This window comes from Perca flavescens, chromosome 24 (genome assembly GCF_004354835.1).
Source record: "Perca flavescens isolate YP-PL-M2 chromosome 24, PFLA_1.0, whole genome shotgun sequence".
Lineage (NCBI taxonomy): Eukaryota > Metazoa > Chordata > Actinopteri > Perciformes > Percidae > Perca > Perca flavescens.
In genome coordinates, this window is record NC_041354.1 from 10,341,588 (window position 1) to 10,357,068 (window position 15,481).

Sequence of the window (15,481 nt, forward strand, 5' to 3'; positions counted from 1 at the left end):
GAATGCGTTGTTCCTGTTAGTTAATAATGAATGACTAAAGCGCGGGAAATGAGTACATCAGTGCATTGTTATGTACATGTATATTAGCCGTGATGGAAAGGAACGTAAATGTACTCATCGTTACTGTACTTACAAGTACATTAGTACAATGTTGCTGTACTTGTACTCAAATTGTGTATTACCATTGTATGCTAATGTTACTTTGGACGTCTATTCTACTTCATTTCAGAGGGAAGTAACGTTGTTGTACTTTTTGTTCGTCTAACATTAGCGTTATATTATGACAGGTAACGTTATTGCTAGCTTGCTTGGTTACTTTTCAGATAAAGCATGCCTCACAAAAATGTGACTCAAAAAGGGTACTGTATTAACCATAGACTGTATAAAATAGGTAACATTATTCTCAAAAAAAAATAAAAATAGGCTATAGTTTCAAAAATGGTAGCTTTAAAATAAAAATGTCAAAATAGTAGTTCATACATACTGGATTTAACTCAAGATTCCTTATGACTGTATTTTTTTTTTTTACATTAGGCCTATATTTTGAACTTACTTCTGATTGAGTTTTGAATAAGAAATGTGTGTTTCTTTTTGTTATTATCCCTTAAATAAAAGGTTAAGTAAAATGGGAGAAATTTGTTAGAAATAATCCTATATATTATATCTGCTTGTTCAACACCTAGGCCTAATTGAATCTGCATCGTGCTTACCTTGACATATTTGATTGGAAACTTTAGGATAGCATTCAAAACAAGAGCATTTATATATAATATTATGATATTGCCCGCTTGATTTATATGATTAAAAAGTTGTTTACAGCTCAACCATACCAGAATGTGCAAGGTAATGTCCCAGTAGATGGCAGCCAAGCTTTTTTTGTGTGTGATTTTTGCAATGCATGTTTCCCCCAAACCTCTGCCAATAAAATCTGTATGTTTGCAGGTGAGATGGCTATGTTAAAAAACTGCAACAGATTTGGAAGACATTTGGTGAACAGACAAGAAGACATTTGTCCTCCAGAGCAGTTTGGTGATGGTGAACAAGTAAGTTGAGTACGTTTTTTTTTTTCTTTGTTCTAATATCATTGTTCTGTCCCAACATAAAAAAAAGTTAAACTAGGTTGTTTAGGAAATGTCTTATTATGCATAAAAGGGTCTTTTTTTGTAACATTGTCTAACGTAGATTTGTGTCAGAGCTAGGCTATCGAATAATTTTTTTGCACACTGATTGGTTTCAACACACACACACACACACACACACACACACACACACAGACTCATGTAAAATCTTCGACTGTTAATGCTATCATGCTGCTTACTTTCCAGACATATGAGACTCAGTCCTGTTCGACAGAGATCCCCGCAGAGTTTATTCTACATTTGGTCCACTCTGGCTCTTGACAGCACCCCTACTGGTCTGAATTAAACCTGTGACTTGCTACCGTTCTCAGAGCCTCAGCAGAGTCTAGACCTCTGGATAGCGGGCTGCACCATCTCTCTCTGAAACCTGACAACTTAAACCAGCAGCAGCAATCCCATGCCACGATGAGTCGATCGTGAAAGGTAAGCTCTCGATTCATTTACATGCATTAACTTTATTTCATGTGTAAGCTTTGGGAAATAGTCCACATATCGTTTATTTTTTATTTTTTTCAATTAGTCCCGGTGTTAAAAGAATTAACGCCGAACTCCATTCAAAAATGAAGTCATTGCGCACGTCCACAAAGCAGCAATTAATTTAGTAACATGTATTTATATATATGAATACATAAATTGCAACGCATGCTCTGCACTATAAAAACATACTTCCAATATTAAATGTCAAGGTCTTGTGGTAAATTCGGCATGACACAGACGTTGTAATCAACCAAACAGTGCTTGAAATATCTACTTTTTTTTTTTAACCTGCTATACTGTTGCATTATAGTGGAGGAAGTGTGTGGGAATTACATGAAAAGTGATTCTGCTGCTTTGTATATTGAGATAAAGAACATGGTTTGTCATTATTCATAATTCAAGTACTTTTTATGGTTTATGCTGATAAACAAACAAACAAACAAACATTAAACTGCCACATTTTAGTAGAGATTTACATATATCTTCTAGTTTGGGTTGCAGAGCTGCAGTATTAACAGTTGGCAGTCAATTATTCATGACACGCTCAAGATTCATCATTTGTATTATAATGTGAGAAGAGCTGATCCTGATAAAGCTAATACAAATATTTGCTCCAGTATTTTGCCGTCACATTTCAAATAGCTGAATGTGTCCATTCTCATTCCCTGTCAATGTTGTGTGTAGTGATTGGAACCTTTTAAGTTGTCTGCTCAAACAGGAATAAGCATAATAGGCTGAGCAACAAAAGTAGTGGAGCCTAAACCATCTTAGTTACTTTAGACAAACATAGTTTCACTAACAAACTTACTTAGTGGTTTGGTTTATGTACTATTTACTTTGTTAGGTCATATTAACTTATTACATCTATTCTAAATACCTCTACTGTGTCTTTGAAAATACACAATATACCATACTCAAATATGACACTTACTCTCTAATAGCTTGGTTTATGAGAACTTTTGAGCTTAAAATGCAGATTACTCTGAGCTTTGCTCAAATGTAATCCATCATGTTTCCTTTTTTTGTCAGCTATGCTTTTGTTCATAAAAGAATGGAAGTCAAAGGCTGAAGGTGAAAAACATTCAGCGATGTAAAACTCTACGATAACCATTGAAAAGTAGTTAGCAAGCAGTCATAAGAAGACAAGGACCAACCATGTAGGAAATATCAGATGTATTTATTTATAGTTCATGGTTAAGGACATATTATTATTTTATTTTCCGCCACTTTTTAAACATCAGTTTACAACCTGAATGGAAACAGAGCTGCTAAGCCCTCACTACATACAAGGACTTACTGCTGTTAATATATAACCCCCTACATGGAAGTGGCATTAAATCATTAAACTGGACGCCTGAGCGTGTTACCCACAGACCTCCACAGTTTCACATGAGGTCAGGTTGAAGTGGAAAAGGAGAGAAAGATGGATTAGGAGAGAAAGAGCGAGTTTAGTGCTGAGAGGCTGATGGACAGGCGGCTGGGTGTTAAGGTTTTCTCCACCCAGAATTCAGACTCTGAGACTGTGTGTGTGTGTGTGTGTGTGTGTGTGTGTGTGTGTGTGTGTGTGTGTGTGTGTGTGTGTGTGTGTGTGTGTGTGTGTGTGTGTGTGTGTGTGTGTGTGTGTGTGTGAGAGAGAGTGCTTAAACTTTATTCAGGGAAAGTTGTTATGTGTTTTTCTCGGAAAACTCTGTAGAAAGCCACAGTCTTCCAACTACAGTGTATGAGATTTTTGCCGTTTAGCACTTTGCTTACAGGACCGTGATAGTAGTTGCTGGGGAAAGGAGAGCACCCATTAAGGGATTTAAACCAACAACCTTTTCAATCATAAGTGACAGTCTTGGTTAAGTTTTGAGATGCTCCGTGAGATGCTGCTAACCCTAACCCTTGGTCAAGAAATAGCTCAAAGGCTAACTGCTCCTAAAACCAAAATTTTTCATTTTTACATTTCTATTTCTACACAAGTAAATAAACAAGATATGAATAGTAAATAAGACAGGTTTGGACGGGTTTTTTCACATAGGAAGGCGCTAGGCTAGCAGCTTCCCCCGGCCCCTATTTTATGTTACTGTAAGTAAGGCTAAGCACATCCTGGACCTACACTAAGCTAGGTGAATTTGATATCTCATATTCAGCACATTTCTCATGACTTTTTACATTAGCATATTTCCCAGATGCATATCATCATCAAGTGTCCTGGCTGCGCTGCTTGTCTAAACTCTAAACGGCACTTCTACTTGTGTGTGTGTGTGTGTGTGTGTGTGTGTGTGTGTGTGTGTGTGTGTGTGTGTGTGTGTGTTGCTCCAGTAGAAAGGTAAACCTCAGTGACTGCTGGGTTTTAAAAAATCAACACAGCCAGGTTTGTTTAAAATGGAGCGAGCTGAATGTTTGAAGCATTAAAAGTCAATATTTCTTTGTGACACACAGACTTGTTTCACAGTGGAGCGCTATGTGCCGGACAAGGCATCCATTGAGGGCTGTGACGTGGGGTGGTGGGGGTCGGGTGCTGGTTTTGGGGGTTAAGAGTTGTTGGGTAACCACTGTAGACCTCCTTCGCAGCTGGTCATGGATTAATGGATATCATTGGAGATTACCTAATATGCTTTTTAAATTCAGCTCTACGGAGGGTGTTTTTCGACAACTTTTTGCATCAGTCTCACTGCTCTTTTTGTTGGAATAGTTAAAGCTGTACAAATCAATATTTTCTTATGAATCAAAGGTGTAATGGGAAATTTGTTGCTGCTCCCAAGTGGCGGAAAAATCAGTGCAGGTTTAAACTTCAATTTTTAGGAGTTAAGTTAAAAACTTAATTTAAAAGTATATTTCATATATTAAATCTCGCTAAGACATGTAGTAACTTTGAAAGCCTGTGATTAAAAGTAGTGAAAGGGTAGATTTGCAGTAGATTTCTTTTTATACTGTTCTGAGACCAAACTGATTGCTATAAATGACAGGAAATCAAAAACGTACAATGCAGACGCTACTAAAATGCTCAAAGGTGCTCATAACAGCTACTTGGTTTTAACCTAATGTGCTCGGAGGTGGACACAAAACAAATGATTTAGGCTTTTAAAAAGACGCTGGCACTTAGAGGCAATCACAGGTGGCTGAATGTGCTGTAAACCAGTACTAATACATTTTCAGAATCATACAAGGTGATATAGAAGTCATATTCACTCGTCAAGTTGACAGCTTGGAGGCCATCTTTCAGCTCCCCTGAAGTCCGCTGTTCTCTGTAATGTTCAAACCCGGCCAGCTTTCACTGATCCTGGTTTGGTTTTACTCAGCAACCCCCTGCGTCTCACTGTGCCTGTAATCATTCAGCCCCAGCAGTGACAGGGGGGCTGTAAAAACAGAGCCGGAGGAGGTCATGCTGAAGTTTGCACAGGAACGAGCCATTCATCCTCTCAGGGGGGTTTGGTACTCGGCTGTGGTGAGGCTGATGCTGAGAGAGATGAATGTCCTGCTCTGTAAAGGTTGGGGATGAGGCCGGGAAGTGTTATTTGTCTCATATGCTCTGCTGGGAACGCGGGAAGCTAAACCATCCTGTCATTTTTCAGTGGACATGATTTATTGGTGCCATTAATTTTTGAATGGGAGGTTATCCCTTCGCCTTCTCAGATTGGCACTTCTGTAGCCATGCCTGACTGGTGTCAACAGTACAAAAAAAGTCATATTTCCTGCTTGTTGACACAAAGTATGTCCACACTAAGACAGTACATTTGTTGAAAATGACTTTTTATCATGTTTTTTATGTTGTTCACGTAAAGATCTTCGTCCCCGACTAGGCTCACCTCATCGATTTCCAAAAGCTCTCTTTTCCCCGCCCATGCTTATGCCTTTTACTCAGATGCATCCACTCTGGGGCCCATTTTTGAAAAAAAACCTCTGAATTTTCATTTCATCCTTGACCTTGGGTACACATACTGAATCTATGATAAAGTAGTCCACTTTTTTTTAAAAGTTAACTTACTACTTGAGTTTAGACTATTTTACCACAGAAAGTTGAAAGTAATTGATGCTTTGAAGATGGATTTGAATGAACCTCAATGACCCAAGATTATGAAACTCAGTCAACAGATACAGGGAGTGGACGCTTTCTGTCACTGATGGCTCACATTAAATTAAACCCTGTTTACCAGTAAACAAAATCTGACTTTCTGCTGGCCATCAGGTGACTCTGGAGTCCAGAGTGGGTTTCTTTGTTTAGGCAAACTAAATGTTTGTCTGAGCTAATGGCATTTGCTATTGCCTCTGCCTCCTCGTTCATTTGCACGTTGATGATACTGCAGCTGTGCTCGACCAACAGCGAGACTCATTTTGTATCCAAACCATTTAAGATTGACCTCAGATCACTTCATGTATATTGATTTAGATGCCAATAGTTGGAAAAGGTAAGCCAACAGCAGCGTAACTCAATGCATTTGACTTGTTATAAGAACACACAATTAAACTAGATTTTCAGGTTTTGTTTTTACTAAAAGAAACTGTGTTGGGCACCCAGATAGCTCTGTTGGTAGGGTGGGAACCCATATATAGAGGTTTACTCCTCGACGCAGCAGCCGCAGGTTCGACTCCTGGTTGACCTGTGGCCCTTTGCTGCATGTCATTCCCCCTCTCTCTCCCCTTTCATGTCTTCAGCTGTACTGTCAATTAAGGCCTAAAATGCCCAAAAAATAATATAAAAAAAAACAAACTTGTGTACTTTATACTGCAGAGAAGTTGCATCTTGAACTTATTTCTGTATGAAAAACACATAAATCCATGAAGAGAATATGTGCAAGTACATTTCCATCACAGTTAAAGGATACAAGCTGTCTGTGTTTCCAGTGCCAATAGGCTTCAATGAAACTGAATGAAAATGTCATTAATTAGCCTGAAGAGCAATTACAAAGAGTAAGACTGCCACTAAAGGCAAGGCCAAAATGTTTGGGACTTGTTTCTAATAGCAAAGTCCTATTATTATGTCTGAAATCTTGAAATAGTGTCGGCAACTGGGAAGGTGCCGCAGCAGTTGAATTCAATGAAGATCTTTGTTGTATTATTGGATGTTTCTTTTTTCTTTTGTCATTCTGAATCCAATTTAACAAGGATTGTTTTTGGCAGTTGGTTACAGTTTGGCTGATTACAACCTTAATCTGATCTAATTTCTTAGAAAAAAAAAATCAAAGGATAACAATAAAGACACACACACTCACACAGGGCAGACATCCCTCTCTATTCAGAGAGTTAAGTTTGCTCTGCACAAACAGGAATGCTTTGCTCCCCCCCCCTTCCATCTCCCCCATCCCACACACCCCTTTACTCCCCCCCTTCACCCCCCTGCACACACTCTGGTCAGCGTGCCACTGTGTGTCGAGGTGTAACAAGTTCTCCCTCTCTTGTTTCTCTCTCACCATGTGAAGGAGCTGTGCCACCCGTTTGTCCTCCAGAGCAGTTTGGTGATGGTGAACAAGTAAGTTTATTTTCCTGTATATCCCTGTGTGCAGTGTGTGTATTCATGCACGTATATATATATCCCATGTGGAGGTTGGCTGTTTCAGTGCAATTACTTATTCTTTTGTGTTGTTTTTTCCGTCTTTGTGTCTAAGTCGCACACTTTTTGTGGCTGTTTTTTCTGCCTGTTTGTCTTTTTCCTCTCTGCAGGCTAATTTCTCCTATAATGATCTTTTAAAATGACCCACAGCCTCTTCCTCCTCCCCCACTTCTCATTCTCATCCTAAGCGTATATCAATCAATCAGTCTCCCCATGCGGAGACTACATGTTGCATGTATAGGCATGTGTTAACATTGGAGGGGTTCGGGTAATGTGTAGTGGATTTTTCCTTTGTTCTGGCTAAAGCATGAGTGCTGAAATTGGCATGGGGATGGTTTAGGAGAGAAAGGCAGAGGGGAGACAGAGGAAAAGCCTGGATCAATAGCCTCAGTCTGGATTCTAAAATATTGTCTGAATGAGTGTAATTTTTTTTTGAGCGTGACCATTCAATAGATGAACAATTGGCCTTTTATCAAGCAAGAGCCACATATTGCACTGATTGTACCCTCTGGCACTGTTCTCGGGATGCCCATGAATACCTTTGACTAAAAGCAGCAAGTACCTGGCAATTTGTATGTAAAAATTACAATTATTCTGTCCTTTTCTCCCCAAATAATTGCTGGGAACAGGGCTGGCACCCCTCATAGTTAGATGACTAATAGGATCAAGGCACACATATTTAATTGGCTATTCTTTTTATGGTATTTCAATGGAGAGTGAGGTTTGAGCCATTACTGTAAAATACTAGTCATACATGGCATCACTGAGATAATAAAACCCAAACGTATAATTTAACTTCCATTTACAAGACCTCCTCAAGGGGTGGACAGTATTTTAGAAACACTGTTAAAATTGTATTGAGTCCAAAACAACAGCTTTGCATCATACTACCTTTGTGAAGGTTATTATGGTACATCGTTTAAAGATTGTCAGATGTCAGATGTAGCCCTGGGAACTATCTTGCACTTTCTTGCCTTTTCTGGAGATTTGAACCTCATCTCACGGTCTTCCTTAGTGGATGGAGTTTGCTCAGTTGTCATCACATGACCTAAACATGGTCATGAGATAGGTGGTTGTACTGGACTGGTAATGGTTTGGAAAAAGATGACAAAGAGTATCTATAATAATACTATTAATAAAACGGTTGGTGTGGATTGAATTGTATGATACAATTTTGAGGCTGCGGTTCTTAGTGTGATTGTGCTGTAAGTAATGTTTTTTTCTGTCTGCCTCTCAGTCCAATCATATGCATGAACGTATCTTGTTGACCTGCACTGGAGATAGTGAGATGGTGGATGCACTTTTGCAAAAACTTGGTGTAGTTCCTGAGGAGTTATTGCCTCTGCATAGCGCCTTATTTATTTATTAACTATATTAGTTAATTATAACTATTGCCCATTTTAGGCAAATACATCCTTTCACTCGGAATTTGTCTTTGCACGTTATGTCTCGTGATTACTTAAAACTGCATTCATCTATTTTGACCGCTCGGGGGCATCGCTTAAGCTAAACAAGCTAACCCCAACAAGCTAAGCTAATTGCAGGTCAATTTGATTCATGTAGCCCAAATGTGCTTCCCCAACTGTGTCTTTCTGCTGTTTGGTGCTGAGCAGGTAGATGTAAGGAATGGTTGGGCATTCCTGTAATTTTCAGTATGATGACTTTTCTTCAAAGTGGGAAAAGTCTTGATAGTGGAGCATTTCCAGAGAATGCAGAAGGTATGCGTTTTATACGTGCTAGTTGTGTCTTTTTCCAGAAATCAAAAGAAATGGAGTTCATGATAAGAGCGCAGAGGGAGACAGAGATGAGAGAGGGGAGATAGGAAGAGAGGGATCAGTGCAGCTGTGTGCCTCTTTAGGATTCCTGCTCTCTACCTCCTCTAGCCGGGGCCAAACCGGCATCATTAGGTTTGGCAAATTACCCGAGTAGCCATTGTGGCGCAGCCATGGCACGTTAGTGTGTCTTTTAACTGTGGCTAAACTCAGTCTATTCACTTGTAAAAGAGAGCGGCCATTGGCAGATAGTTGGCAGGTTGCACAGAGAGGCCATTCACCCCGGTAGGAAGGAGCTGAGAACACTGCCTCGGAAATGGTCCTCTCTGAATATTTTGATAGAGAGACTTTGGATGCCCTCTCAGTGTCTGTTTGCTCCAACTGAACTGACTTCATTGATAATTAATATTACTACTTTTATAGGTGAGTCCTACTGTCGAGTAGGAGCTGCTACTGTAACAGTCAGAGAGATGTTTCCAGATTTGCTTTTGGTAGCAGCTGTTGTTTTGTGCGCCCTCCTTATTTAAGGAGGAATTTGGGGTTTGGAATCCCAGGTTCTTTGGTGTGTGTGTGTGTGTGTGTGTGTGGGGGGTCACTGTTCCTTTTGATGATATTTGGATGAAGTCCAAGTACAAGAGAGTTTAGACATGAGGCTGATATACAAAGGTCAAATGCTGGACTCCCTCCTTTTATTTTTGATGCCATGGAGGAACAAATTACGGGGTCTTTTGAATAAGGAAATAATTACTTGTAATTAATTTCCCTCTCATATATCACCTCAGTAAAGAGGATTTGTCAATATTTTATTGAAACTCACTTAAACGTGTACACCCAGCATGCTCATTTTGTAGCCTGTGTAATCCTGGTGGAAGTGTTATTAAGCAATAGCTGTTTTGTAAGAAATGACTGAAGAGGTTTTACTCATCCTGACAGAATAAGAAACAGCACCTTCACAGTGTCAGTATGGCGCATTCAAACTTAGTAAGCTTAGTGGTCCCATTGCCACAGAAGAGGTTCACCCATGCTTTACTCCCCACTCCTTCGAATCAACTCATTCATATATAAGCAGTGGGTCGAAGGTATCCAAGTGACACACACCGTGGGAGGGCCTCCTGAAAAGAAGACTGAAATGTTCTACTGCTTCAGTTTGTCTGAAGACAAAGCCAAGAGTGCTTGAATAGAAAGTTCTTTAAAAAAGAAGAGAGGCTCCCAAAGAAATACTCAAGTTCCATGTTACTTTAATTTTGTATGCATGCTTGAAAATTTTGAGATCAGTCTCAAGCTTGCAGACAACCAGGCGATTTAAAAAAAAATCTTTCTTCCAACTCTAAGGTCCAATAACTTGCTACACATCAAGTTCTAAAAGAGTTTGCCAAAAACCTCTGCAGTGTTGTACAACTGTTATGAAGCGCTGCAGGATCACTACTACGCTGTCCAAACACATGGATCACAGCATTTTCTCTGGAGGCTGCAGCTAGTTCTGCTAACCGTTGTAGCATTATGCTGCGTTCTTTTTGTCTTGTAATTGCGACTAGTAGCTTGAGTGTGACGTCACATCCGTGTCAAAAAACGAGAAATGAACTTGGGGTCCTCTGAGTTCAGACGACTTGACGAGTCATATATACGACCTCGGGGGCGTTTTTTTTGCAACTTCTGGTTCGTAACTCCGAAAAACGACTCGTAAATCAACTTCGGTGGACAAAAAGAACGTACAATTAGTGTATGGGTCGTGAGATGACTGACCGTTGAAGTTCTTTGGATTCTTTGCTTTTTGCTCATGAATCACTGGATCATTTCACATCTTCAGGCCCCTGAAAAAGTATTTCAATAAATCAGTCTGAGAAAGAAAAATCACCCTTTGGTTAAACTGACCAGCACCTGTAGATATATGCGTTGTGTGACAAGAGGTCACAAATAAACATGGTTTCTTTTTAAGGTGTTAAGTAAGTCAAAAAAGTTGGGAACCACTGATTAAAAGGGCTGATGCCATCCTGATGTGTATTGTAAGATCATTGCTTTGCTTTGCTTTGGTCAACACATCTCATGTTCAGTAACCGAGTGAGTTGGATGGTTCTGTAGTTTCTGGAAGACATTCAGAAGATCTGTAGTCTGACGATTGTAACCACTACTCCGGTTGGGTCGGTTCCCAAATTGTGATTGAGGGGCGGATGCATATTCCAGTATGGTGTGGTGCAATGTGGCATTTATATTTCATTTTGCATTTAATTATACTATTAGTGTTGGGAATGCTGTGAAAGGCAAAGAAGCATGGTGTTATCATCCTCTTTTGAATCCCCCTTTAAATAGGCCACTGTTTATTACCAATAACAATTAAACATTTATATCTTAAAAATAAAGAGCAAAGAGTAAAAATTTCAGGACCATATTGGTTATTCTCAGAGAGGAATAACAGGCAGATACAGAGCTGCAATAGGCTAGATGCTAAAAGATGTACACCATACACGTCATATGTTTTTTTAATTATATTTTTACGTTTATTCATTATTGATACAGCCACATCTTAAACTTTATGCACGGTGGCTGTAAGAGGGATAAATTCTTGGCAGTGTTCCTCTCTGTGTGGATCACATGTTCGCTCCGTGTTCCTGTGGTTTTCCTCCCACAGTCCAAACACACACGGGTCACATGAATCGGAGACTGTGCTGCTAATCTTCTCAAAGGTTGTTAGGCTTAATGGTGTTTTTCCAACACCAATGCTCTGACATGCTCATGGCTCCAGAAAAAACAGGCATGAATGTTTGCCCGCCTTTACTTCCTTCTTGTCCAGCACTGGTTTCCTCCCAAATCTAAAATATTTTGACTGTGTTCTGGCTGATTCGACTCACTGAGGACGCATTGTGATCACTCAAGCCACATTTGGAAACATGAAATGACCACTCGGTCAACTTTATATCACCTGTACTCTAGCGCTGACAACACAGACAAGCTTCTGAGGTCTTTATTCAAGACTGTCTTCACCTGACAAGCGTCCCCTTGTGGTTATTGTAGTAATGGCTGTCCTCTCTCGTCATAAACAAAGGCAGAAGCACCATAGCACAGCAAAAACATCCAGGAAGACGATCGCGGGTGGATGGTCGGGTGTACACCCCGTCCTCAGTGTCTGACTTTAACACAGTAGACTGCTGTCTGCATGCTGTCTCCTACCAACAGTCAATGTTGGTTTCTTTTAACTAGGGATCGGCCGATACTGGTTTTTCAAGGCCGATACCGATTATCAGTAGTTAGTGAAACCGATATTTGGAACCAATGTGCATTTACAGTGAAAATGAAAATCTTTAAGTCAAAATTAAGATTTTGGAATGTTACAAACTCCAACACAAAACCTTGTTTAAATGCTTTAAGCAATTATTTAATACATTAGAAACTTTCAACATAATCCACAGTAAAAGATAGTCAGATAGCGTTGTGGGCAGGACATTAAGTCGGACTCAGTGGTGAGTGAAACCGAAGCAGAGGGACAGACACAGAGCTGTAGCGGAGCCAGTGTAGTGTAGCACACTTTTCGGTTATCAGGCAAATAAAACGCCGATACAGATAATCTGCAAACTGCCAAAAAACAGCCCAATAATTCATAATTCAGCCAGGGCTGATAATCGGTCTATTCCTACTTTTAATCATGACTACGATCTTTCTCTAAGCTTAAGAAAGTACTTTTAATTGAGCAAACCTTAACAGAGGTGGTGGATCTGAAGTTGATGATACGGGTCGTTTGGAGAGCACTGACAAACAACCTTTTCGGTTATTTAGGTGTGAGGACTTATAAAAAATGAATAAGCATGCAGTCTTTTGCTAAGGCTGGTCACCGGTGAGAATCTGAATCCGAACATTTCCTACTGCCCCTGAAGAATCTGACTGACGTCTGCTGCTGCTGCCCCTCATTGCGCTGAATAGACAAGTCCCAGAACACTAGGCTTCTCGCTGGCCAGCCTTTGCGCGGTGAGAGGAGCATGGCCACATGCTTCATTAAGCAACAATGTCAGACCCAGCAGGTTAAAAAACCTCTGCCTCCACACACATTTAGTCCCCCTGGTGAGCAGTAGACAGGCAGACATTCACTGCCTCCATTCTCCCAAGCACATCGCAGCTGCAATGAAGCTGGTCTAAGGGTTAAAGCAGAGTGGGAGAAGTTTAACAAATCTGCTGAACTGTAGCTTAGAAGAACTTTAGTTTCTTTTGCAATAAATGTGAGTAAATGGTTGGAAGATTATGCCATTTTGAACTAGTTTATCCTTCAATTTGACAGACTTCAGCTGACAGTTCAACTGCTTTCATGGCTTCAACTGATATGATGACTTTATTTATTAGTTCATTTGTCAGGGACAATGCAAGAAAACAAGGTTACTACCGTGGTACAGATGGTTGCATATAGGATTTTAGCCATGGACAATTTAAAATAGGATCAATATCGATGCAGCAGAATCAGGGATATCGTCTTTTTTATGCCATGTATTGTGGCCTAAATTACCCACAATGCAACTCAAGCTCCAACAGTTCGGTCAAAGATTCAAGTATGTTAACAGGGGCGTAGCACAAAATGATGGGCTTTGTAGAAAGGCATTTTCTATCGGCCCCTCCACAGCTATTCATTCTAGCATCTTTTTGGGCCCTCCTCACATGAGGGCCCTGGGTACTCAGTCCCCTTTCCCCCCCAGTCCGACGCCTTTGTATGTTAAGATAGTAGCAACTAATGTAGCCACGACTCCCTAATCTCAAACAGAGTGCTACATAGGTCTGGTAAACTCACTTTCTAACTCCGCACCCTCAGAATTTTTTCATTTTCAAACTTGTAGTCTTCATCTTCAACGCTGACTCAATTGACATCACTTGAGGCAATTTATCAGACCTTACGCAGCTCCTTCTGGAGCCACCAAGGCTTTATACAACTTTTATTATATATTTTTTTTACATATGCAGTACTCCCCAACACCTAAAGGTAAACAGACTTTAATCTTTGCAAAAGTTCCCCTTTAAACCTTAAACAGGAAATTTCATCTGCTTTGATATTTTGATTTCTGATTTGGTTTTAAAATGTAAAAGGTGTTTCTTTAGACTTTCCACAATTTATTAAGCATGCATATTGCAATGTTTTCATTCCCAGGAAAAAAACTCCAGCTGTGTGCATCTCATACTTAAAATAACTGTGAAGTTGGCATTGTCCTTTTGACCTGGATGTCCGTATGTTCACACAGTGCTGAGAAAAAAATTTCAGACTGCTTTCTTCACTGCAGGTTGTTTGACATTATGGCCAAATGTTGAGAAGTAAGTCGCACAAGTCCACAAAGGTCCACATGTGCTGGCATTCGTGCACACATAGCATTATCAGCTAATTCTTTTAGCATTTTTGTGCCATTTTGTGACACTCTATGTAAAAGGGCCTTTGCTATGACCCCTGGGCATCTGGCCATCATCATCACCAGATCATCATCTTTGAGCAGACGTGATGTACATAAATGGATTTTGATGTTGACACAAAGACCCTTCATGTGGCTCATAATTAAAAGTTCACACCCCCTGTTTGGGGCTGGGCCCAGGCTCGTCTTTGAAAAGGTCTCCTCAGCCATAAAGATCTCTGTTGATGGCACCCTTGGTTTGAGAGTCGGCATTAGAGAGTTTGGCGGCTCTGGCATTTTGAGATGAATTAGCCATGACCAAGTCCTGCCGACACTGAGGGGATGGACACCCAGAGCAGACAGCCAGAGCCAGCAGAAGGGCCGCTGGGCTGGGGAGACTGGCAAAACTAATTCAGATGGATGGACAGAGAGCAAGTCAGAGTGTGCAGAAGTGTCAAGTACTGTTTAATGATTGTGGATTTTCAAATTCTAATACAGAGAGAAAGTTTAGATTGTAAATATCGTTCACTAGACAGATTTGTTTTCGTCCTTGGTGTTTGATTCTTGCAGGCCATGTGCTTACATTTTCCTCCATTCCAACAGGTGTTTCCTGAGGACCTGATAGAAGACTGGATGTGGTTGTAACCATGGTTACGTCAGGGTTGGGGGCGTGGGCCCTCTCCGCCTGTGGCCTCGTGCTGGTCATCTGTTCGTCTGTGTGTCTGTCCCAGCAGCCTCACATCAAACCAGCAGAGTGTCTTCGAAAGGAACATCCTGTCGTCTCTTACCAAGGTGAGCGCATCAGTACAAGCTTTTCTTTCAGTTATTACAGACATGTCCACGTTTGTCTCTCAACTTCTGGTCACTAAGTCAAAAGTCTCATTCCGGATTGGTTCACACAGGCTACTATGGATTCATGAAAGGTGGGAACTCATGTCTACATTTTTACTTCATTGCAGTTATCGGATTAAAAGACAATCTTTGGTTATAGCGTAATCTTCAACTAGCTTTGTGTTGGAGCAACAGATGCTGAAACTAGCTGATTCTTGCTTTGTTGGTCTGGAAGCTGATTTATCCTAACCCAACTGTACAATACATATATATTTTAGTTGCAGCATCATTTGAAATAATCAGCTCGTTAAACAGTGTCATGGAAAACAGGAGAGATCTTGTTTATATCTGATTTATTGAACCAATTTAATTAGCGCT

General features: G+C 40.3%; 1 protein-coding gene across 5 annotated transcripts in view; it reads left to right on the forward strand.

The window, feature by feature from the left end:
* Positions 1-48: 48 nt before the first annotated feature.
* Positions 49-15,481, forward strand: part of LOC114551201 (semaphorin-5B) — a 34,186-nt gene continuing 18,753 nt past the window's right edge. For 2 of the 5 annotated variants that reach the window (XR_003691865.1, XM_028572365.1), the window contains exons 1-4: positions 49-1,043; positions 1,326-1,562; positions 7,019-7,068; positions 14,876-15,064. Coding sequence is in view for 4 of the 5 variants with exons in the window: in XM_028572365.1 (XP_028428166.1) it covers positions 14,920-15,064 (145 nt within the window). In the remaining variant the exon portion in view is untranslated. The remainder of the gene's footprint in view (positions 1,044-1,325; positions 1,563-7,018; positions 7,069-14,875; positions 15,065-15,481) is intronic. The other 3 variants (XM_028572367.1, XM_028572368.1, XM_028572366.1) reach the window with 3 other exon arrangements.